This window comes from Schistocerca serialis, chromosome 4, assembly GCF_023864345.2.
Source record: "Schistocerca serialis cubense isolate TAMUIC-IGC-003099 chromosome 4, iqSchSeri2.2, whole genome shotgun sequence".
Lineage (NCBI taxonomy): Eukaryota > Metazoa > Arthropoda > Insecta > Orthoptera > Acrididae > Schistocerca > Schistocerca serialis.
Window position 1 is genome coordinate 317,215,640 of NC_064641.1, and position 25,113 is coordinate 317,240,752.

Sequence of the window (25,113 nt, forward strand, 5' to 3'; positions counted from 1 at the left end):
AAAACCAGTCCTAATAATTGACATGTCTCCACTACAGTGAGGGGATCATCATGAAGGTCAAGTTCTGAGTCTGGATGAACGGTACGACACTGACAGAAGTGCATGACACACGACTTTGTGGCTGAAAACTGGAAGCCGTGGGCTAGAGCCCATGACTGCGCATTGTGGATGGCTCCCTGTAGGTGCTGCTCAGCAACACCAGTACTGGAGCAGCAGTATGAAATGCAGAAATCATCTGCATACAGAGATGGTGAGACTGAGGGCCCTACAGCTGCTGCTAGACCATTAATGACCACTAAAAAGAGACAGACACTCAATACAGAGGCCTGCTGGACGCCATTCTCCTGGATATGGGGGGAACTAAGGGAGGCACCAACTTGGACACGGAAAGAACAAAGCGACAGGAAGTTTTGGATAAAAATTGGGAGCGGGACCCGGAGACCCCACTCATACAATATGGCAAGGATATGATGTCGCCAGGTCATGTCATATGCTTTATATTATAAGTCAAAAAAGACAGCAACCAGGTGTTGGCATATGGAAAAGGCTGTTCGGATGGCAGACTCGTGGGACACCAGATTCTCAGTGGTAGAGCGATCCTGGCAGAAGCTGCCCTGACACGGGGCCAGGAGGCTACATGACTCCAGGACCCAACTCAACCACTGACACACCATACGTTCCAGCAGCTTACAAAGAACGTTGGTGAGGCTAATGGGCCAATAGCTATCCACGTCAAGCAGGTTCTTACTAGGTTGGAGCACCGGAATTACGGTGCTATCACATCATTGTGATGGAAAGACACCGCCACACCAGATCCAGTTGAAGACGACGAGGAGATGCCGCTTGCAGTCAGGTGAGAGATATTTAATCATCTGACTGTGGATCCAATCTGGCACAGGAGCTGTGATGGGGCAGTGTGCAAGGGTGCTGAGCAGCTCCCACTCTGTAAATGGAGCGTTATAGGGCTCATTGTGGCGCGTAGTGAACGCAAGAACCCTCCCATCCATCCACCATTAGAGGACACCAAAGGCTGGGGGTTAATTCTCCGACGCAGAGGCACAGTGCTCTGCAAAGTGCTCAGCAATTGTATTTGCATTGGTAGACAACACGCCATTGATGTGAATACCAGGGATACCCGTTGGGGTCTGGTACCCGATAAGACGTTTGATCTTGATCCAGACTTGGGAAGGTGACGTATGGATTCCAATGGTCAAGACATACCTCTCCGTACACTCCTGTTTCCATCTTTTTATAAGCTGGCGAATGCGAGCACGGAGCCGTTTAAACGATATTAAGTGCTTTAGGCAAAGGTAACACTTATGTTGCTGTAGAGCTCACTGACGCTCTTTAATGACCTCAGCGACTTTCAGCAACCACCATGGGACTGACTTTCGCTGGGGGCACCCTAGAGAACGAGGTATCGCATTTTCTGCCGCAGAAATGACAGTAGTGGTGACCTGGTCAACTGCTACATTGATGGCACCATATGGGGGAGAGTCAACGGTGACAGCAGAGGTGAAGGCTTCCCAGTCTGCCTTGTCTACAGCCCATCTGGGTAAGTGTTCCCCAAATTTCTGTAACACTACATTGAAAGGTTCCTATTCTTTTCTTGTCTGAATAGTTTCTCATCCATGTTTCACTTCCATACAAAGCTATATTACAGCCAATTACCTTTAGAAAAGACCTCCTAATACTTTAAACTGATTTTAGGTGTTTTCTATTTTTCAAAAATGATTTTTTTACTATTGCCAGTCTGCAGTCAATATCCTCTCTACTTCATGTTATAGTACTTTTCAATCTGACGCTTACTGTGAACCCTCAACCACGGACACGGATATTTATTTTTCTCCAAATCATCACTTAAAACATAAGAAGGCAGTTTTTCATTCATTGCTTCAGCACTTCCATAGTATTTTCTTATCAACTCAAGCATCAGATCATGAATATAAGGTTAATACAATGTATCATATTTCAAATGGTAATGACTTGCACTTTGTCCATAAAACAGATACAGAAATAATGAAAAAGAAGGAGGTATCCTGAATTTGAAAAGGTTTTTTTTCACTATGTTAACACAAATGCAACACAACAAAAGTAACAAGAATTTCCCATCATCTCCCTTACTCCAGCTTCTCCTCTGAAACGATAGACAGACAACTGACAAAGAGCAAAACAGCTCCAGCTTTTTTTGTTCCACTGACCGAAGGAACCAGATACAGCCACTGCAATCAACCAACTAGTAGTCCATATAAAAATGCAGGTATTTATTCTATTACATGTAACAACTGTCCAAAACACTACATAGGATGAATAGGCAGAGTATTTGATACATGATTCAAAAAACGTCATAATGGAAACAGCTCCAGATCTGGATTAACTACACATCTATGAGACGACCAACATTCTATTAGAAGTCCTCAGAATAAGTTAGAAATACCACATAAAGAAGGTAAGGGTAATATTTTAAATGCAGTGGAAGAAAAACACATTAAAAGGCCCATTGCGCAATCAGCAGACTATTCGTTTAACAGTTATACAGAGCTGAAACAACTGAATATTAGCAAACTATGATTACTTACAACCAGTAAATTAGGAGGTTCTATAGCTTAAGGTATTTTGATTGTGTTATACAGAAGGCTGGTCTTAAAGAAAGAAGGAAGATCGGGTTTAATGTCCTGTCGACATGAAGCTCATTAGAGATGGAGCACAAGCTCGGACTGTGTCAAGGAAAGGGAAGGAAATTGGTCGTACTCTTTTGAAGGAACCATCCTGGCATTTGCCTGGAGAGATTTAGGAAGATCACAGAAAAACCCAAATATAGATGGTCGAAAATGGGTTTGAACAGTCATAATCCTGAATGCGAATCCGGTGTGCTAACCACTGCACCACCTCACTCAGTGAGACTCCGGCACCTTGTGCATAGTGCCCTCCCAGACTGCTGGTCAGTCTGCTCAATTCTTGTGGCTTGCGCATGACGCTGCACCCTCATGACATGCCATTAGTTAGACATGGTCTACATACTGATATTATGGGACAGATGTTGCAACCGTTTTCATTGATTAAGGAGGTGTACTGGTTTCTAACCACAGCACCAGCAATCAGTAAGTTTACTTCTGTACGTTTATGCTGGCTGCAGTATTAAACCTGATCTAAGCTGATATTATAGTTACCACCTTACAATAGAAGTTTTATTATAGGGCCACTCACATTATCTGTATGAAACATTTACAAGTTACAACAGTAATGTTCTCAATTGTACAGGGCATCTGCAAATTTTATATTCAACAGGATTGGTTTTAAGGTTAGTTTAACTAATTTTTGGGTGAATAAATCGCTTGTTTTTACCTAGACATGAAAGGTGGTCACGTAATTTGAACTTCTGCAATTGCTGAGGATACTGTGGGTCAGTGTCTACCATTATACCTTGTCAATAGTGAACTACAACAGCTAAATGTAACAGGTAATGTAAGTAAGTCTGCAACACACCAGTATATGTTTAAAATCATTATGCAACAGTAGCCCCTTATCAGAGGTTCATAACACAACCACTTTATGTAACAATTTAACCCTTGAGCGGGTGCGCCATTTTTCATAACACGAGCGGACGCGCGGCGTACTTCGTACACATGTATAGAACAGGTTTCCTTATGTTACCAAGGTAAGTCAAGTATGATAAATCACATTTTAATCTTAGTTTATTTAAACAAGGATAAAATAAACTTACATAATATAAGCTAAACTACTGTTGTATTAAACAATGATGAAATAAATTTTCACTATAACTCTCTTTTGTCAAGGACACGTGTTAAAGAGACAGTAATAACGCATTCGAAGCCTTAAGCAGTGCAATTGCATCAGATCTCAGTCAGTTGCTTATTCGGTCACTAATTACCTCGTAGACAATTGCCTCAATGTGGGATTATGTTGCTAGTTTGTAACTGGGGTCATTTTTTTTAACTGGTCATAAAGTTTTTTCCCGCCTAGCTCGCTTTGTATTTTATATTGCTGCTGCTCACTTGGACGTAAGACAACACAATTTATTGTTCTGTTACCTGAAGCAATACTGAAGGAATAAGTATGGGTTTGCAGTTGTGAAACAAAACTGGAACCACACAAGATCATTTTATTTTTGGTTGGCGCACTTTATAAACAGGCGTGCCCACTTGAGGGTTAAGCATATTGGTTAATCTAATTCTAATCTCATGGTTTTTTTTTTTTTTTTTGTTTTTTTTGTTTTTTTTTTTTTTTAAACTATTCAATTCACAAATAATTTATACTGACTACATAAATACATTTTCACTATAATAATAGTATTGGTAATTTTTTATACAGAGATGTGTCAGAAGATGCAACTAAAAATGTCGCAAAACCAGTAGTGTCAGTCTACAAGGACATCAATAAATATAGCTATAGTTGATTAACAAGGTTTCATTCATTTTAACATCTATACTTTACTGCTTGAAAGTTCCATAAACTATGTGTATCTATCATAGCCCCTTCTTTAAATTAGATTTATAAATACAAATACATCAACTCACCACTTGCTGCTCTATTGACAGCGGCGAACAGTGGATACTCTTGACACAGAACACTTTCATCACTCACTGTCTCAATACATATCTGTGTATTTCCTTCGAACAGCTTGCGCACATACTCCTCTACTCGTGGTGCAGCCATACGCTCCGGATCTCCACCACCAATGTCTCTAGCAGTCCACCTGGATTAAAAATTTAAAACATTTCATGTTTTTATTAAAAGCTGAATTTTTAAACTGTTTAACTTTATAAAACAGTGTAAAATGATGGTACAGTTTTAGCCAGGCATAGCAATTTCTCAAGCCTGTTTCCCACTTATTAGAAACATGTTGTCTTACATTGTGCACCTAAATGAAATTTGTTTGATGATCTAAAGAAAGTTTAAATTAACAACAGTAATAATAGCTTTCATATAATACTAACTTCAGTTTCAAGAAATAGAAGAGGCTATTACAGAATGTAGATAAGTGCTCCAATGCAATGAACACTATCCACAAGCGAACAATTTAGTTTCATTTAAACAACTCCATGTGAAAGAAAGGTTTTTAATTAAAAAATGAAGAAAATAATTTTTAAGGTAACACATCTCATCTAGGAGGGAAACCCCTCCCACCACCCCCAATCTTCTCAAATATGGGCATTTGTGGCCATCTTTCTTCTACAGAAATCTCTAAGGGAGACATTAGCACATACCTCTTAAATATTTCTGAATATGCAGTTGCATACTTCACAGAAATGTCTGCATCCAGCAGTTACAAGCAGATCTTTACAAATCAGTGATGCGCAGTAGAATGCAGCTCTTTATCATTTTGCTGTCACCATCTAGAATCTTATAATGTCCCTTTTTAATATGGTTTTTCAAGACCACTTTAAGTTATGTTGAGAGGTCAGCCAGCCAATATAAAATGTTGGAAATAATGGTTAATAATCAACTTCATTGTTGCTTGGAATCTAAAAAAACTTCTTCCTCAATCCCAATGTCATTTCCGAGAAACACGGTCCACCGCTTTTACCCTAGAATCAGCACTCCACAATGCTTCTGCACACCACTGACATCTTATTGTTGTATTCTTTGAACTTCAAAGATCATACAATACAATATGGCATTACCATATGTTATCCACATTACACAAATGAGGTTATCACAGCTGCCTGCTAATTTTTATGGAGGAATTTTTATCGTACACTGCTTCAAGTCCAAATAAGCACAAGAAAAAGGGAAAGTAGGGTGTGAGGGGAGTGGCAGGGGTACAGTGATTAGTAGTAATTACTGCCAATTTCGCTATAGCAATAAACAATATTGTAAATGCTGTGGAACTTAAGTCTCATTGGCGCTACTATACACTGATGATTTCAGCTTATACTACAGCTCTATGTCATTACAGATATCATCTTCAGACTTGTATGAAAGCCGAGTGACTGGGCACAATATGATGGGCATTTCCTCTCACAAGCTAAATACAGTGTCATCTTTTTGTGTATAAGATACTTAGTGTCAATTTGGACTTCAAAAAGGTCACTCCATAGAACATGCTATTTTTCCGTTCACAAATCACAATATAAAAAATTTAAATGGCAAAATATTGCCAAATGGTATTTTCTGTGATGTATCAAAAGCATTTTACTGTGGTGTTCACAGTATTCTCCAAGAGAAGCTCAAATGCCATACATATTTGAATAATCCGTACATATTTTTTCTCCAAATTTAAGGACAAAAAACTGGGGTATGCAGATTAATTGAAATAATGTTGTACTGCTTTGCCTCCAACATTAGATCCTATTATACTACTATAGAATTGTTGTGGCCTCAGTCTGTGACTTGTCAATTGCATGTTACAAGTGAAGTGTTAACTTATTAATTAGGGCTACAAGTTCTCATTATTGTTCATACACAGCTAAAGAAAAAGTTAAAATTATTGAAGAACCAAAGACCATTGGAAACCGTACAGTGGGAAGAAAATACGATGAGAGTGAGGGTTGTATTTGCAAAAAAAACCTGGCTTCAAGAAGCAATTGGTAATAGCTGAGCATTTCCCAGCTGAAACGCAAATCATCTGGACCTATGAAAAGGCTGTACGATTATGTAGATGAGAAGCAACAACATGGATGTGCAGTGACTAGTGAAATGTTTAAACTCTCAAAACATTGGCTTTAGCCAAAGAACGAGGCATTACCAGTTTCAAAGTTAGCCAGGGCTGGCTATCAAGATTTTTCATTAGAAACTATTAGGCTTCTAGAACAAAACAATCATCATTCAATGGGTTTCAATTGATTACAAGGATACAGTCGTGAATTTTCATCACTATGTGACAAAATGTGCATCATGAACATTCCTATACATTATTGCAAATCGGTAATGCGGATCAAACACCAGTATATTTTGAGATGCTGCTTGACAATACCATGAAAAGGTAAGGCAATTCAGCATCATGATACAAAATAGCAGAAATGAGAAGCAAATGCATACAATGATGGTGTGTGCATATTTGCGTGGGTGCGTGTGCACTACCACATTATGTGATATTTAAAAGGCAAACTATTCTGAAAATGTAAGTGAAAGGCATATTAGCGAGAGCAAATCTGAAAGGGGGCCAGACAACGACCTTGTGGTTTACTGGGTGATGCACATTTGGCAGGGGCAGGGTGGGGGAGGCGGGAGAGGGGTGGGGGAGATGGGAGGGGGGGGGGGGAGATGGGAGGGGGTGACCAATGCTTGTCTTCTGAAACGGTAAAGATGCATGTTGTAATAGTAAAGCTGAGATATGGAGAGTTGAGCAGGACAGACTAGTCAAAAGAGCCACATTAAATCAAACCAATTTTCTGACTTGACAACCACAACACACCTCGGAAGCTACTGAAAAATGAACTAAATGCTATCTGTACTGTTCACTTATATAGTATTCCTGCTGTATTTGTAAATAGTACCTGACATACTGAAACATCTGCATGTAACATTTTGTATACACTATGTATCACTTTACACATTCAACACTTTTCCCGTACGCCTAATGGGCGCACATGTTTCGGCCGTGCGGACTGCACCCGCATCCCGTACGGCACCGCTTTTTCGGTCACTGCAAGGTGTTTTTCATTGCACAAGGCTGGCGACTGTGAGATAACTGCAGTTGTTCATATTTTGTCCACTAGATGCAACAGCAGTTGATGAGTTCTGTGTATCACTTGCATGAGTAGAATATCTGTCAGTGTAGTGATCGGTTCTTTGACGACACGACATTTTCACTTGTCGCACAATCGTAAATGTGCATTCTGAGGAAAAATGACAGGAGCTTCCGGGAGAGTGAAGTTCTGGACATTTTATTCAGAGAAACTGACTCTGATACTGATGTCAGTGATGATGAAAGTAATTACGAGTGAGAAAGTGGTTCAAGTGATGAATCAGGTAATAGCTTCCCCCCCCCCCCCCCCCCCCCGCATTTTTGATACTAATGTATATGGAGAATTTGTAAAGAAAACACATTTTTTTTCTTTTTATCTAATTTTAATTATAGTTTTCCATTAGATGAGGAGCTGCAATGATCAACAAATGTTATAGCAACAAATGGAACTGTAGGTCTTACTCAACACAGTGCTAAGACTGGCAGGAACATGGCACACAGCCTCAGCTTCCAGTATCTCAATACCTGGAGCCACTTGTTTGCGAACAGGAACTGATGTTTACGACTGTATTTTAAACTTTTTTAGTCGCGGTGTTATCCAAAACAAAAAGACTGAGACAAACAGATATGCAGGTACAAAAATTGCCGCAATGAAACAGCAAAATGAAATAAAGAAGAACATAAACTACACACTATATATATATATATATATATATATATATATATATATATAGGGAAACATTCCACATGGGAAAAATGTATCTAAAAACAAAGATGATGTGACTCACCAAAGGAAAGCACTGGCAGGTCGATAGACACACAAACAAACACAAACATACACACAACATTCAAGCTTACGCAACCAACGGTTGCTTCGTCAGGAAAGAGGGAAGGAGAGGGAAAGATGAAAGGATGTGGGTTTTAAGGGAGAGGGTAAGGAGTCATTCCAATCCCGGGAGCGGAAAGACTCATCTTAGGCGGAAAAAAGGATGGGTATACACTCGCGCACGTGCGCGCGCGCTCACACACACACACACACACACACACACACACACACACACACACACACACACAAAAACACATCCATCCACACATATACAGACACAAACAGACATATTCAAAGGCAAAGAGTTTGGGCAGAGATGTCAGTCGAGGCGGAAGTGCAGAGGCTAAGATGTTGTTGAATGACAGTTGAGGTATGAGTGGCAGCAACTTGAAATTAGCGGAGATTGAGGCCTGGTGGATAACGGGAAGAGAGGATATATTGAAGGGCAAGTTCCCATCTCCGGAGTTCGGATAGGTTGGTGATAGTGGGAAGTATCCAGATAACCCGGACGGTGTAACACTGTGGCAAGATGTGCTGGCCGTGCACCAAGGCATGTTTAGCCACAGGGTGATCCTCATGACCAACAAACACTGTCCGCCTGTGTCCATTCATGCGAATGGACAGTTTGTTGCTGGTCATTCCCACATAGAATGCGTCACAGTGTAGGCAGGTCAGTTGGTAAATCACGTGGGTGCTTTCACACATGGCTCTGCCTTTGATCGTGTACACCTTCCGGGTTACAAGACTGGAGTAGGTGGTGGTGGGAGGGTGCATGGGACAGGTTTTACACCAGGGGCGGTTACAAGGGTAGGAGCCAGACGGTAGGAAAGGTGGTTTGGGGATTTCATAGGGATGAACTAAGAGGTTACGAAGATTAGGTGGACGGCGGAAAGGCACTCTTGGTGGAGTGGGGAGGATTTCATGAAGTATGGATCTCATTTCAGGACAGGATTTGAGGAAGTCGTATCCCTGCTGGAGAGCCACATTCAGAGTCTGATCCAGTCCCGGAAAGTATCCTGTAACAACAAGTGGGGCACTTTTGTGGTTCTTCTGTGGGAGGTTCTGAGTTTGAGGGGATGAGGAAGTGGCTCTGGTTATTTGCTTCTGTACCAGGTCGGGATGGTAGTTGCGGGATGCAAAAGCTGTTATCAGGTTGTAGGTGTAATGGTTCAGGGATTCCGGACTGGAGCAGATTCGTTTGCCATGAAGACCTAGGCTGTAGGGAAGGGACCGTTTGATGTGGAATGGGTGGCAGCTGTCATAATGGAGGTACTGTTGCTTGTTGGTGGGTTTGATGTGGAGGGACGTGTGAAGCTGGCCATTGGACAGATGGAGGTCAACATCAAGGAAAGTGGCATGGGATTTGGAGTAGGACCAGGTGAATCTGATGGAACCAAAGGAGTTGAGGTTGGAGAGGAAATTCTGGAGTTCTTTTTCACCGTGAGTCCAGATCATGTAGATGTCCTCAATAAATCTGTACCAAACTTTGGGTTGGCAGGCCTGGGTAACCAAGAAGGCTTCCTCTAAGCGACCCATGAATAGGTTGGCGTACGAGGGAGCCATCCTGGTACTCATGGCTGTTCCCTTTAATTGTTGGTATGTCTGGCCTTCAAAAGTGAAGAAGTTGTGGGTCAGGATGAAGCTGGCTAAGGTAATGAGGAAAGAGGTTTTAGGTAGGGTGGCAGGTGATCGGCGTGAAAGGAAGTGCTCCATCGCAGCGAGGCCCTGGACGTGCGGAATATTTGTGTATAAGGAAGTGGCATCAATGGTTACAAGGATGGTTTCTATGGTTTCTGGGGGTAACAGATTGGGTAAGGATTCCAGGTGTTCGAGAAAGTGGTTGGTGTCTTTGATGAAGGATGGGAGACTGCATGTAATGGGTTGAAGGTGTTGATCTACGTAGGCAGAGATACATTCTGTGGGGGCTTGGTAACCAGCTACAATGGAGCGGCTGGGATGATTGGGTTTGAGAATTTTACGAGGAAGGTAGAAGGTAGGGGTGCGGGGTGTTGGTGGCGTCAGGAGGTTGATGGAGTCAGGTGAAAGGTTTTGTTGGGGGCCTAAGGTTCTGAGGATTCCTTGAAGCTCTACCTGGACATCAGGAATGGGATTACCTTGGCAAACTTTGTATGTAGTGTTGTCTGAAAGCTGACGCAGTCCCTCAGCCACATACTCCCGACGATCAAGTACCACGGTAGTGGAACCCTTGTCCGCCGGAAGAATGACAATGGATCGGTCAGCCTTCAGATCACGGATAGCCTGGGCTTCGGCAGTGGTGATGTTGGGAGTAGGATTAAGGTTTTTTTAACAAGGATTGAGAGGCAAGGCTGGAAGTCAGAAATTCCTGGAAGGTTTGGAGAGGGTGATTTTGAGGAAGAGGAGGTCAGTCCTGCTGTGATGGAGGACGGAACTGTTCCAGGCAGGGTTCCATCTGGATAGTGTCTTGGGAAGTTGGATCATTAGGAGTAGGATTAGGATCATTTTTGTTCGTGGCAAAGTGATATTTCCAGCAGAGAGTACGAGTGTAGGACTGTAAATCTTTGACGAGGGCTGTTTGGTTGAAGGTGAGGCCTTTGGATAAGACAGAGGTTTCGGATTGGGAGAGAGGTTTGGAGGAAAGGTTAACTACTGAATTAGGGTGTTGTGGTTCCAGATTGTGTTGATTGGAATTTTGAGGTTTTGGAGGGAGTGTAAATGTATTAAAAGGAGTGGTTTTATGGTGGCAGATTATGAAAATGAGGCTAACAATTGTCTGATGAAGAAATAATGACGTTAAAACTTGTGGGAAGCAGCTAAAAATTATCAGTGATGTGGGAAAAACGGAAATGGAAATAAAGCGAAAGTTATTAGCACTAGCCGAAATGGTTGTTTAATAGGTGAAAGGAACTGTTTGTGAACTAGAAACGGTGGATTTTATAGCAGCAATAGTGTTGAAAGCGGAAAAAAAAAAAAAATTTTTTTCATAATCTGCCAAATACATTTACACGCAGTTTTTTCGAAATTTTCCCGAATTTCTCCACCGTTTAACGTTTTTTGTTGGCAACACAACCAGCTAACCTTTGTACACATCGTTGTCTACCAACCCAAGTTCACTACAGGATCAACATAGCCCAGCTTTAACCAACACTTTTTCGCCTTTTTTCACACCAGATCTCCAGTTACTTTCTAGTTCACCTTTATCTCTCCCCATATACTTTTTTTTTCATTTTCATTTCAGCCTCATGTTACACTTTCCACCTTCTAATACCATGTCACCCTCACAACACCCCCACTACGACCCCATTAAGTTTTATTTACATTCCCTCCGCTAACTTGCCTTCGCCCTAGCCAGATTACGCTCCCATGTTTTATTTTCTCAGTCTTGTCTGACATTTGGCATTACCCCCAAAGGCCTCACACTTAAAGTTCCCATCTCTGGCTGCAACCCTTCTTTCCATCAGTCCCTATACCAGTTCCAAACTGAACAATCCATTGCCCTCACCCACCTAATCCTTCACCTACACATCAACTCAGCCAATGAACACACCCGTCAATTCCTATCCTTAATAAAAGTCTTCAATCTTTCCTCTCCCACATCCACACCGGCTGTTCAGAGCATCCTCCTACAGGCCAACCGCAAATTAGAACAGCATGCCACCCTCCACCTCAAAAAACTATCGAATCTCCTGGTTTAACCACCTCCGGAAAGGCAACTCGCTCACCCTTCACAACCTTTCCAGCAAACCTCAACCTCCTCTCATTGCACACAAACCCAGTCTCTCCCATCTACTCAAACTCCCACTTCCAGCTCCACTCCCTCCAAAACCTCAAAATTCCAATCAACACAGTCTGGAATCACAACACCATAATTCAGTAGTTAACCTTTCCTCCAAACCTCTCTTCCAATCCGAAGCCTCTGTCCTATCCACAAGCCTCACCTTCAGCCCCACTTCCAGATTCAACCAAACAGCCCTCGTCAAAGATTTACTGTCCTACACTCGTACTCTCTGCAGGAAATATCACCTTGCCACGAAGAAAAATGATCCTAATCCTACTCCTAATGATCCAACTTCCCAAGACACTATCCAAATTGAACCCTGCCTGGAAGAGTTCCATCCTCCGTCACAGTGGGACCCAAGTCCTCTTCCTCAAAATCACCCTCTCCAAACCTTCCAGGAATTTCTGACTTCCAGCCTTGCCTCTCAATCCTTGTTAAAAAACCTTAATCCTACTCCCAACATCACCACTGCCGAAGCCCAGGCTATCCGTGATCTGAAGGCTGACCGATCCATTGTCATTCTTCCGGCGGACAAGGGTTCCACTACCTTGGTACTTGATCGTCGGGAGTATGTGGCTGAGGGACTGCGTCAGCTTTCAGACAGCACCACATACAAAGTTTGCCAAGGTAATCCCATTCCTGATGTCCAGGTAGAGCTTCAAGGAATCCTCAGAACCTTAGGCCCCCTACAAAACCTTTCACCTGACTCCATCAACCTCCTGACCCCACCGAAACCCCGCACCCCTACCTTCTTCCTAAAATTCACAAACCCAATCATCCCGGCCGCCCCATTGTAGCTGGTTACCAAGCCCCCACAGAATGTATCTCTGCCTACGTAGATCAACACCTTCAACCCATTACATGCAGTCTCCCATCCTTCATCAAAGACACCAACCACTTTCTCGAACACCTGGAATCCTTACCCAATCTGTTACCCCCAGAAACCATAGAAACCATCCTTGTAACCATTGATGCCACTTCCTTATACACAAATATTCCGCACGTCCAGGGCCTCGCTGCGATGGAGCACTTCCTTTCATGCCGATCACCTGCCACCCTACCTAAAACCTCTTTCCTCATTACCTTAGCCAGCTTCATCCTGACCCATAACTTCTTCACTTTTGAAGGCCAGACATACCAACAATTAAAGGGAACAGCCATGGGTACCAGGATGGCTCCCTCGTATGCCAACCTATTCATGGGTCGCTTAGAGGAAGCCGTCTTGGTTACCCAGGCCTGCCAACCCAAAGTTTGGTACAGATTTATTGAGGACATCTACATGATCTGGACTCACGGTGAAAAAGAACTCCAGAATTTCCTCTCCAACCTCAACTCCTTTGGTTCCATCAGATTCACCTGGTCCTACTCCAAATCCCACGCCACTTTCCTTGACGTTGACCTCCATCTGTCCAATGGTAAGCTTCACACGTCCCTCCACATCAAACCCACCAACAAGCAACAGTACCTCCATTATGACAGCTGCCACCCATTCCACATCAAACGGTCCCTTCCCTACAGCCTAGGTCTTCGTGGCAAACGAATCTGCTCCAGTCCGGAATCCCTGAACCATTACACCTACAACCTGATAACAGCTTTTGCATTCCGCAACTACCCTCCCGACCTGGTACAGAAGCAAATAACCAGAGCCACTTCCTCATCCCCTCAAACTCAGAATCTCCCACAGAAGAACCACAAAAGTGCCCCACTTGTTGTTACAGGATACTTTCCGGGACTGGATCAGACTCTGAATGTGGCTCTCCAGCAGGGATACGACTTCCTCAAATCCTGCCCTGAAATGAGATCCATCCTTCATGAAATCCTCCCCACTCCACCAAGAGTGTCTTTCCGCCGTCCACCTAACCTTCGTAACCTCTTAGTTCATCCCTATGAAATCCCCAAACTACCTTTCCTACCGTCTGGCTCCTACCCTTGTAACCGCCCCCGGTGTAAAACCTGTCCCGTGCACCCTCCCACCACCACCTACTCCAGTCCTGTAACCCGGAAGGTGTACACGATCACAGGCAGAGCCACGTGTGAAAGCACCCACGTGATTTACCAACTGACCTACCTACACTGCGACGCATTCTATGTGGGAATGACCAGTAACAAACTGTCCATTCACATGAATGGACACAGGCAGACAGTGTTTGTTGGTAATGAGGATCACCCTGTGGCTAAAAATGCCTTGGTGCACGGCCAGCACATCTTGGCACAGTGTTATACCGTCCGGGTTATCTGGATACTTCCCACTAACACCAACCTATCCGAACTCCGGAGATGGGAACTTGCCCTTCAATATATCCTCTCTTCCCGTTATCCACCAGGCCTCAATCTCCGCTAATTTCAAGTTGCTGCCACTCATACCTCACCTGTCATTCAACAACATCTTAGCCTCTGCACTTCCGCCTCGACTGACATCTCCGCCCAAACTCTTTGCCTTTGAATATGTCTGCTTGTGTGTGTGTGTGTGTGTGTGTGTGTGTGTGTGTGTGTGTGTGTGTGTGTGTGTGTGTGTGTGTGCGCGAGTGTATACCCGTCCTTTTTTCCCCCTAAGGTGAGTCTTTCCGCTCCCGGCATTGGAATGAGTCCTTACCCTCTCCCTTAAAACCCACATCCTTTCGTCTTTCCCTCTCCTTCCCTCTTTCCTGACGAAACAACCATTGGTTGCGAAAGCTTGAATTTTGTGTGTATGTTTGTGTGTCTATCGACCTGCCAGCGATTTCCTTTGGTAAGTCACATCATCTTTGTTTTTTCATATATATATATATATATATAACTTACCAAACGAAAGCGCTGGCAAAGAGTTTGGGCAGAGATGCCAGTCGAGGCGGAAGTGTAGAGGCAAAGAAGTTGTTGAAAGACAGGTGAGGTATGAGTGGCGGCAACTTGAAATTAGCGGAGATTGAGGCCTGGCAGATAACGAGGAGAGAGGATATACTGAAGGGCAAGTTCCCATCTCCGGGGTTCGGATAGGTTGTTGTTGGTGGGAAGTATCCAGATAACCCGGACGGTGTAACACTGTGCCAAGATGCGCTGGCTATGCACCAAGGCATGTTTAGCCACAGGGTGATCCTCATTACCAACAAACACTGTCTGCCTGTGTCCATTCATGCAAATGGACAGTTTGTTGCTGGTCATTCCCACATAGAATGCATCACAGTGTAGGCAGGTCAGTTGGTAAATCACGTGGGTGCTTTCACACGTGGCTCTGCCTTTGATCGTGTACACCTTCCGGGTTACAGGACTGGAGTAGGTGGTGGTGGGAGGGTGCATGGGACAGGTTTTGCACCGGAGGCGGTTACAAGGATAGGAGCCAGAGGGTAGGGAAGGTGGTTTCGGGATTTCATAGGGATGAACTAACAGGTTACGAAGGTTAGGTGGACGGCGGAAAGACACTCTTGGCGGAGTGGGGAGGATTTCATGAAGGATCTCATTTCAGGGCAGGATTTGAGGAAGTCGTATCCCTGCTGGAGAGCCACACCAACAATCTGACAACAGCTTTCGCATCCCGCAACTACCCTCCCGACCTGGTACAGAAGCAAATAACCAGAGCCACTTCCTCATCCCCTCAAACCAAGAATCCCCCACAGAAGAACCACAAAAGTGCCCCACTTGTGACAGGATACTTTCCGGGACTGGACCAGACTCTGAATGTGGCTCTCCACATCATCTTTATATATGTATAGACACACACACACACACACACACACACACACACACACACACACACACACACACACACACATCGTGTACACCTTATATGTAATGTCTGCTTGTGTCTTTGTATGTGCGGATGGATATGTGTGTGTGTGCGCGAGTGTATACCTGTTCTTTTTTCCCCCTAAGGTAAGTCTTTCCGCTCCCAGGATTGGAATGACTCCTTACCCTCTCCCTTAAAACCCACATCCTTTCGTCTTTCCCTCTCCTTCCCTCTTTCCTGACGAAGCAACCGTTGGTTGCGAAAGCTAGTATTTTGTGCGTATGTTTGTGTGTGTATCGACGTGCCAGCGCTTTTTTTATATATATATATATATATATATATATATCTCAAAGGCTGAGCCACGTGTGAAAGCACATGAAAAACAAACCCAATAAATATGGCATGAAGCTTTATGCATTTGTTGATGCTGCAACAGGCTATCTCCTGAACTGCAATGTTTGCACTGGGTCAGCAAGGAGGACTGACAACCATATTCCAGAGTTAGTAGACAGACTCTGTCCTCCATATTAAGGTAAAGGCCAGTGAATTTACATGGACACATATTACACTAGTGTTCTCCTACTGAAGATGTTGTGGGAGAAAAATAAATAAGCTGTTGGAACTGTAATGGAAAACAGAAAAAGCTTAGCAATAAGCTTCAAAACAAAGAAACTGAAGCAAAATGAAATATTTTTGAGGAATGGGCCCATTCTAGAGCTGAAGTGGAAAAATAAACGTGATGTATACTGTCTATACACAAAACATCAAGTTACCACCAAATACATTCCAGTATGTTCAAAAGGTGGTACTATATTAGTAATGAAACCAGACGTAATTGACTATAACATGAACAAGACTGGTGTAGATCTTGTGGATCACCTGTACAATTACTGCCCATTCACGCGAAAAGTAATGAAGTGGTGGAAAAAAACTTTTCTTCCATATTTTTGTAATGTCTGTCGTGAACAGTTTTATTTTGTACAAAAAGGTCAGTAAACAGAAACTCTCTCTTGTGGACTTCATAAGAAAAGTTAGCTTGAAATTGGTAGTAACAGTAGGAGACTTTTGATCTTTAGAACCAAAACCAAGCACTAGCCTGGACAGAAATTTTGGTCGTCACTTTCCAGAAAATGCACCTCCCACTGCCAACAAAGTAAATTCTATGCATTATTGCACAGTTTGCTCTAATAAAGGGAAGAAAGAGACCAGCAAGCGGACAAGAAAAGAAAGCAGATAGTGGTGCAAAGACTGACATAGGACTCCGTGTACCTCAGTGCTTGCAGGGTTACCCCTTTAAAGTGAATTATGTGTAAAATATATGTAATCATTTTATATCATAAAATAATAAATAAAAAACCTCCTGTTAACCAAATTCTTTTTATTATAAACACCAGAAATCATGTTAAAAAATGTAAAAATTTTTCCAGGTGAAGGTTTCTCATGTTTTTGGGAATGCTGGTACACCTCAACCGATGCAAGTATACAGTATATACGAGGTGTGATTGGGAAGTTTTAAGAATGGGCTTTTAATTGTTCAATGGTGATACTTACATGCTACTGTGATGCATCTCCTTCAAAATAGTACCCTTCTGACTGAACACACCGACTCCAACAGTGTTTCCACTTTTGGAAACATTCCTGGAAATTTTTTTCCTGAAGTGTGTTAAGGACGCTCTCCGTATTTGGCTGGATGTTTTCAATCAAGTCAAATCACTTCCCTTTCAGTGAAAAATCAGTTTAGGAAACAGGTAGAAGTCCGCAGGGGGCAAATCAGGGGAATACGGTGGTTGTGGAAGCACAGGAATTTTGAATTTGGTAAAAAATTCAATGATGGAGATGGCATGATGAGCCGAAGCACCCAACTCCTCTCTCTCCAAAATGCAGGCCTTTTTTTCCGCACCTTTTTGTGCAAACGCTCAAGGACACATTTGTAGTATTCCTGGTTAATTGTCTGTCCTCCAGGGGTAAATACATGATGCACAATACCGGTAGAATCGAAAAAAATCACCAACATAGTCTTCACCTTCAATCGACTTTGCCATGCTTTTTTTGGTCGTGGTGAACCTGGAGTCTTTCACTGTGAAGACTGCACTTTGGTTTCAGAAACATATCCATATACCCACGATTTATCACCTGTAATTACCCAATTTAACAAATCTGGGTCATTTTTAGTCCAGTTAGTCAGATCTTGGCACACTTCAAGTCGGTATTGTCTTTGGTCACTTGCCAACACTTTTCGAATTAATTTTGCAGACACTCAACACATGTTCACATCTTCAGTTAAAATTGACTGAACTGCATAGAAACTTAAATTAAGTTCATCAGCCATCTCCCTAATTGTAAGTCTACGATCAGAGCGCACTAAATCATGAACTTTCACAACATTTTCATTCATTTTTGAGGTGGAAGGACAGCCGGACCATGGTCCATCTTCAAATGATTCACGGCCATTTTTAAATCTGTTGAACCAGACAAAAACATTTGACTGGCTCATACAATTATCTTCAAAAGCTGTTTTTAATATTTCGTATGTCTCAGAAGCTGATTTCACAGTTTTAAAACAAAATTTCATACAAACTTGTTGCTCCATTTTTATGTACATTTTCCTGGAGACAGAATCCAGGAACGAGCCCTAACAGACCCACACACAACCAGCTGCCACAACGAACTGAATAAGGAAACACAGTTTCCTGTCAGAGGGCATTCAAGGACAAGGCAATGACTCACTCCCCAGCCTCCATGTTCAGTAAACTTTTAGATGGCAGACCTCTCCCTAGTCCTGAATCGGTAGAATTCGGTAAACATCGGCAGGCTTCGGTAGGCACACAGTTTTGACTGCTGCCAACATTACGTAGCTTACTGTGTTGTGCAAAGTAGCCATTGTTGTCTGCTTCATTATTGTTTTGCGCTGTACTGTTCTGCGTGTTTTTATTGTGCAGTTGTGCTAAACATTATCAAAATGAGTGAAGAGGCAGTTGCTGGCCCATCTCGGGAGTCGCCAACAACCCCTACTGGTAGGGCTACGGTTAGAAGGAAACCAGTATTACTTAGCGATGCTCGCAAAATTATATTGCGTGTGAAAAAATTATATTGCGTGTGATTGAATGCTGCGAAAGGGAAAGGGAGCAGAAAAAATTGCTTCACCTCATTTACAAATCTTCAGTGACAGCTGCTACATACACAGGACAAAGCATGCGTAGCATTGGAAGATTCAAACAGTTTTCCAAGAATCATCATCATGGCGTATCACCACAAACGCCTGGCAAGAAAAGGTGAGTTTCCATTTCCGCGAACAAAATATCTGAAATGGAAACGCACAGAGGGCAGACATACATACATACAATCATTTCTATATATAGAAATTGACAGTTACGTTATACTATATGACGTGTTTAAGTATATTTAAGTTTTATAATTGCGAGGAATGAAAAAAAAAAGAAAAAAGAAAAGTTGCAAGCAGTGGGAATCGAACCCATGTCCGCTGCATGACAAGCCTCTATTTAATCAATTGCGCTACACATGCTACAATGACCTAACTGTCGAAACATTGTCCATTACTCTTTTTGGGCGTTCGGAGAACAACTCACCAAAGTTTCATTGCAATCGGATGAATGGTTTGTGAGCGCATAGTAGACCAACATACATACATTCATTTTTATATATATAGATTTTAATGTACATAACTATTTCAGTTTCGTTTACAAACAACATTTAAAGCGAGTTTTACTTCCAAGCGTTTCGTCTGCTTTCGTGTAAGCATGACACGCAATCTGTAGTGCTAGCACTGCAACTGGTAGGCGTGCCTTGTCCCCCCCCCACCCCCCCACCCCCAATGGCTCCTCACCCCTCACCAGCCAATGCTTGCTTTCTCCTCTCCCCGCACTCCCATCACAACTCTGCTGTCTTACAGTTAACACACTGTACCTGACCTGCCCGCCTAACTAATATGCAGTAGCGGATCCATTCTTAAAACTTGCCAATCACACCTCATATAAGACTATATTTTTCCTAATCTATAAAGTATGGAGTTTCAAATCATGCTAGAAATGTGCCTTTGAGGCCATTTGTTATTGTACACTTACTCATTAAAGTTGCTTGAAAATCGCCAGTGCACCTGCACAGTCAAGCCGCATACATAGCAGTGTGGAATGTGTTAATGGTTGTAGTCTTAAGATTAGTTAGGATTGCATATTCAGTTGAGTACCTCCCACTTTCGATGGCAACAGCATTCTTAATGACTTCACGCAGGTCACAGCTACCAACCACTCCAATATTTTTGACCTTACTGCTTTTACTGGGCACATCTTCACGTAGCTGAAGAGGCTGTGACAAGGAAGGTAGATTATTTATAATGTACTATTCTTACAACTAAAATGAAAATACTCTGGAATATATATTTAAAAAGTGAAAAAAAAAGCTGTTGTGCACTTGCCTTCAGGAGGTGTAATTCTAAATTTCGTCAATAGAAACAAAAAAAGCACAATTACAGTTTTCATAAATGGTGGGTTCCTGTCATCCTGGGACCTTAAGTGTCCTGCCTTTCCTTTCTAATCTTCCCCAACCTATCCCTCTTTCCTCCCTAAGGAAGAGACTAACATTCTGAAAGGTAGGGAGGCTTTTTTTTTTACTGTATATGACTACTGGGAGTACATAAAATTTTCTCTCTTGAAGGTAATTGTTTGCCATCTTTCTACTTCTAATTTTAATTTTCTCAAGTGAAATTTTCCTCTGGCTTGAGTTCGTATACGGCAAATTAAAAATATTCAAACTCTTCTTTTGAAATGACATACTAGATTTTCAGTAGCTACTGCTATGGTTGTAGTTTAATAAATAGGAAATATCACATAACTGGGATTTAAATGAAAACATAGTTACTGCCTATGCTGGCTTATATGGAAGAACAACTACAGTGGACCCTCTCTTTTACAATTTTCAGGGGACTTTAAAAAAGTGATACAAATTGCAGGACTATGTAAATGGTGGGAAATTACTTTTTATGCACATACATTAGTTATAAACTTCATGAATACATTGGTAGTTGATACTTTTTGATGAAAAAATTCAGTATTACAGCTTGTTTCAATTTCTTGTGGAGGTTTTCCTATCATTTCTTTTAGTTTATCAATACAATGTGAAATTTATAACCGGGTAGTAAAAAAACCACTCAACAAGCAGCAGCAGTAAAACACACATACACAAGATATTCAAGTTTGCAAGCTTACAGAGCCTATGGCCCCTCCTCCTAGCAGAAAGGTTGAAGGGGAAGGAAGAGGGGTGAAGAAAAAGGACTGTTGAGGTTTAGGAAGAGGGGTAAATTTGGGAAAGTCATTTAGAACCCCAGGTTAGGGGAGACTTACGGGATGGGATGAGAAAGAAAGACTGATTGCTTGATTGATGGGGATTGCACTGTACAAGATTTCAAAACCTGAGAACTTAAACGTGGAAGATAGAGTAATATGCAAGAAACAGATTACTGCAAAGACATCAAGCACGAGTTAATAAGAGCAGAAATATAAATGCATTGTATGTGATAGAGGTAGGGGACAGGGAAAAACCGGCAGGATGGAAAATAAAAGAGATAGAAAAGTAAAAGGGAGTGGAGAAAGGAAAAGTTGCTGAGAAGAAATACTGAGACCGAAGAAATTAACATTAAATTTAGGCCAAGTGGGTGGTGAGAACCACGGATATTTTGTAATGTCACTTCCCACCTGTGGAGTTTTGAGAAATTGTGTCTTGGGGAAGAATCCAGATGCTACGTATGGTGAAACAAGCACCAAGATCACAAATGTCATGCTGTAGAGTATCCTCTGCAACAGGATATATTGTGTTGGCAGTGTACACCCTCTGTCTATGTCAACCCATCTCAACTGGTAACTTGGTGGTGGTCATGCCAATACAGAAGGCCCAGCAGTGTTTACATAACAGCTGATATAAGACGTGTCGTGAAATCGTTATAGGTACAGAAAGCTGGCTTAAGCCAGAGATAAATTCTGCCGAAATTTTTACAAAGGTACAGACGGTGTTTAGAAAGGATAGATTGCATGCAACCGGTGGTGGAGTGTTCATCGCTGTTAGTAGTAGTTTATCCTGTTGTGAAGTAGATGTGGATAGTTCCTGTGAATTATTATGGGTGGAGGTTACACTAAACAACCGAACTAGGTTAATAATTGGCTCCTTTTACCGACCTCCCGACTCAGCAGCATTAGTGGCAGAACAACTGAGAGAAAATTTGGAATACATTTCACATAAATTTTCTCAGCATGTTATAGTCTTAGGTGGAGATTTCAATTTACCAGATATAGACTGGGACACTCAGATGTTTAGGACGGGTGGTAGGGACAGAGCATCGAGTGACATTATACTGAGTGCACTATCCGAAAATTACCTCGAGCAATTAAACAGAGAACCGACTCATGGAGATAACATCTTGGACCTACTGATAACAAACAGACCCGAACTTTTCGACTCTGTATGTACAGAACAGGGAATCAGTGATCATAAGGCCGTTGCAGCATCCCTGAATATGGAAGTTAATAGGAATATAAAAAAAGGGAGGAAGGTTTATCTGTTTAGCAAGAGTAATAGAAGGCAGATTTCAGACTACCTAACAGATCAAAACGAAAATTTCTGTTCCGACACTGACAATGTTGAGTGTTTATGGAAAAAGTTCAAGGCAATCGTAAAATGCGTTTTAGACAGGTACGTGCCGAGTAAAACTGTGAGGGACGGGAAAAACCCACCGTGGTACAACAACAAAGTTAGGAAACTACTGCGAAAGCAAAGAGAGCTCCACTCCAAGTTTAAACGCAGCCAAAACCTCTCAGACAAACAGAAGCTAAACGATGTCAAAGTTAGCGTAAGGAGGGCTATGCGTGAAGCATTCATTGAATTCGAAAGTAAAATTCTATGTACCGACTTGACAGAAAATCCTAGGAAGTTCTGGTCTTACGTTAAATCAGTAAGTGGCTCGAAACAGCATATCCAGACACTATGGGATGATGATGGCATTGAAACAGAGGATGACACGCGTAAAGCTGAAATACTAAACACCTTTTTCCAAAGCTGTTTCACAGAGGAAGACCGCACTGCAGTTCCTTCTCTAAATCCTCGCACAAACGAAAAAATGGCTGACATCGAAATAAGTGTCCAAGGAATAGAAAAGCAATTGGAATCACTCAATAGAGGAAAGTCCACTGGACCTGACGGGATACCAATTCGATTCTACACAGAGTACGCGAAAGAACTTGCCCCCCTTCTAACAGCCATGTACCGCAAGTCTCTAGAGGAACGGAGGGTTCCAAATGATTGGAAAAGAGCACAGATAGTCCCAGTCTTCAAGAAGGGTCGTCGAGCAGATGCGCAAAACTATAGACCTATATCTCTTACGTCGATCTCTTGTAGAATTTTAGAACATGTTTTTTGCTCGCGTATCATGACATTTCTGGAAACCCAGAATCTACTATGTACGAATCAACATGGATTCCGGAAACAGCGATCGTGTGAGACCCAACTCGCCTTATTTGTTCATGAGACCCAGAAAATATTAGATACGGGCTCCCAGGTAGATGCTATTTTTCTTGACTTCCGGAAGGCGTTCAATACAGTTCTGCACTGTCGCCTGATAAACAAAGTAAGAGCCTACGGAATATCAGACCAGCCGTGTGGCTGGATTGAAGAGTTTTTGGCAAACAGAACACAGCATGTTGTTATCAATGGAGAGACGTCTACAGAAGTTAAAGTAACCTCTGGCGTGCCACAGGGGAGTGTTATGGGACCATTGCTTTTCACAATATATATAAATGACTTAGTAGATAGTGTCGGAAGTTCCATGCGGCTTTTCGCGGATGATGCTGTAGTATACAGAGAAGTTGCAGCATTAGAAAATTGTAGCGAAATGCAGGAAGATCTGCAGCGGATAGGCACTTGGTGCAGGGAGTGGCAACTGACCCTTAAGATAGACAAATGTAATGTATTGCGAATACATAGAAAGAAGGATCCTTTATTGTATGATTATATGATAGCGGAACAAACACTGGTAGCAGTTACTTCTGTAAAATATCTGGGAGTATGCGTGCGGAACTATTTGAAAGTGGAATGATCATATAAAATTAATTGTTGGTAAGGCGGGTACCAGGTTGAGATTCATTGGGAGAGTGCTTAGAAAATGTAGTCCATCAACAAAGGAGGTGGCTTACAAAACACTTATTCGACCTATACTTGAGTATTGCTCATCAGTGTGGGATCCGTACCAGGTCGGGTTGACGGAGGAGATAGAGAAGATCCAAAGAAGAGCGGCGCGTTTCGTCACCGGGTTATTTGGTAACCGTGATAGCGTTACGAAGATGTTTAATAAACTCAAGTGGCAGACTCTGCAAGAGAGGCGCTCTGCATTGCGGTGTAGCTTGCTTGCCAGGTTTCGAGAGGGTGCGTTTCTGGATGAGGTATCGAATATATTGCTTCCCCCTGCTTATACCTCCCGAGGAGATCACGAATGTAAAATTAGAGAGATTAGAGCGCGCACGGAGGCTTTCAGACAGTCGTTCTTCCCACGAACCATACGCGACTGGAACAGGAAAGGGAGGTAATGACAGTGGCACGTAAAGTGCCCTCCGCCACACACCGTTGGGTGGCTTGCGGAGTATCAATGTAGATGTAGATGTAGGTGGCTCTCCCTCTGATAGTATATGTTTTACTAGTTATAGAACTGTTATAGGTCATGGAAGGATGATACATAGGGCACGTCTTACAGCAGGAACAGTCACAGGTGTAGAAGCCGTAGGATAGAGAAGTGGGTGCAAAAAGAGCATAGAGTCTGACAATGATACTGTGGAGATAGGGAGGGTGATGAAATGCTGTGGAATTTATGTTGTCTACATCAAAAATATAGCAGAAATCTGGAAGTGATGAAAGACCTGAACATATGTTACATACTTGTAAATGTAAAACTTTAGGGAAGAAGTATATCTAACTTAAAATAAAAAGCTTACTACATTGTGCACTAAAAATAATTTTTAAGAAAAATATTCCAGATACAGGATATCAGTTGGCAACAGGTGATTACAGAAGATGGCAGACCCAATGACAGATTAACAGGGTGCTGCAAAATGAATATACAGTTCTAAAGGTTCGTAGCATTTATTACATTTTACTTACAATTATAAATAATACAGCACATGATA

The 25,113-nt window shown here is 42.3% G+C and overlaps 1 protein-coding gene across 2 annotated transcripts in view; it reads right to left on the reverse strand.

Moving 5' to 3' along the window:
- The window catches only part of LOC126474024 (putative aminopeptidase W07G4.4), a 94,899-nt gene that overhangs the window by 44,000 nt on the left and 25,786 nt on the right, over positions 1-25,113 (reverse strand). For both annotated transcript variants that reach the window (XM_050101430.1, XM_050101431.1), the window contains exons 5-6: positions 20,139-20,257; positions 4,539-4,717 (exon numbers count right to left, since the gene is read on the reverse strand). In XM_050101430.1, the coding sequence (XP_049957387.1) occupies positions 4,539-4,717; positions 20,139-20,257 (298 nt within the window). The remainder of the gene's footprint in view (positions 1-4,538; positions 4,718-20,138; positions 20,258-25,113) is intronic.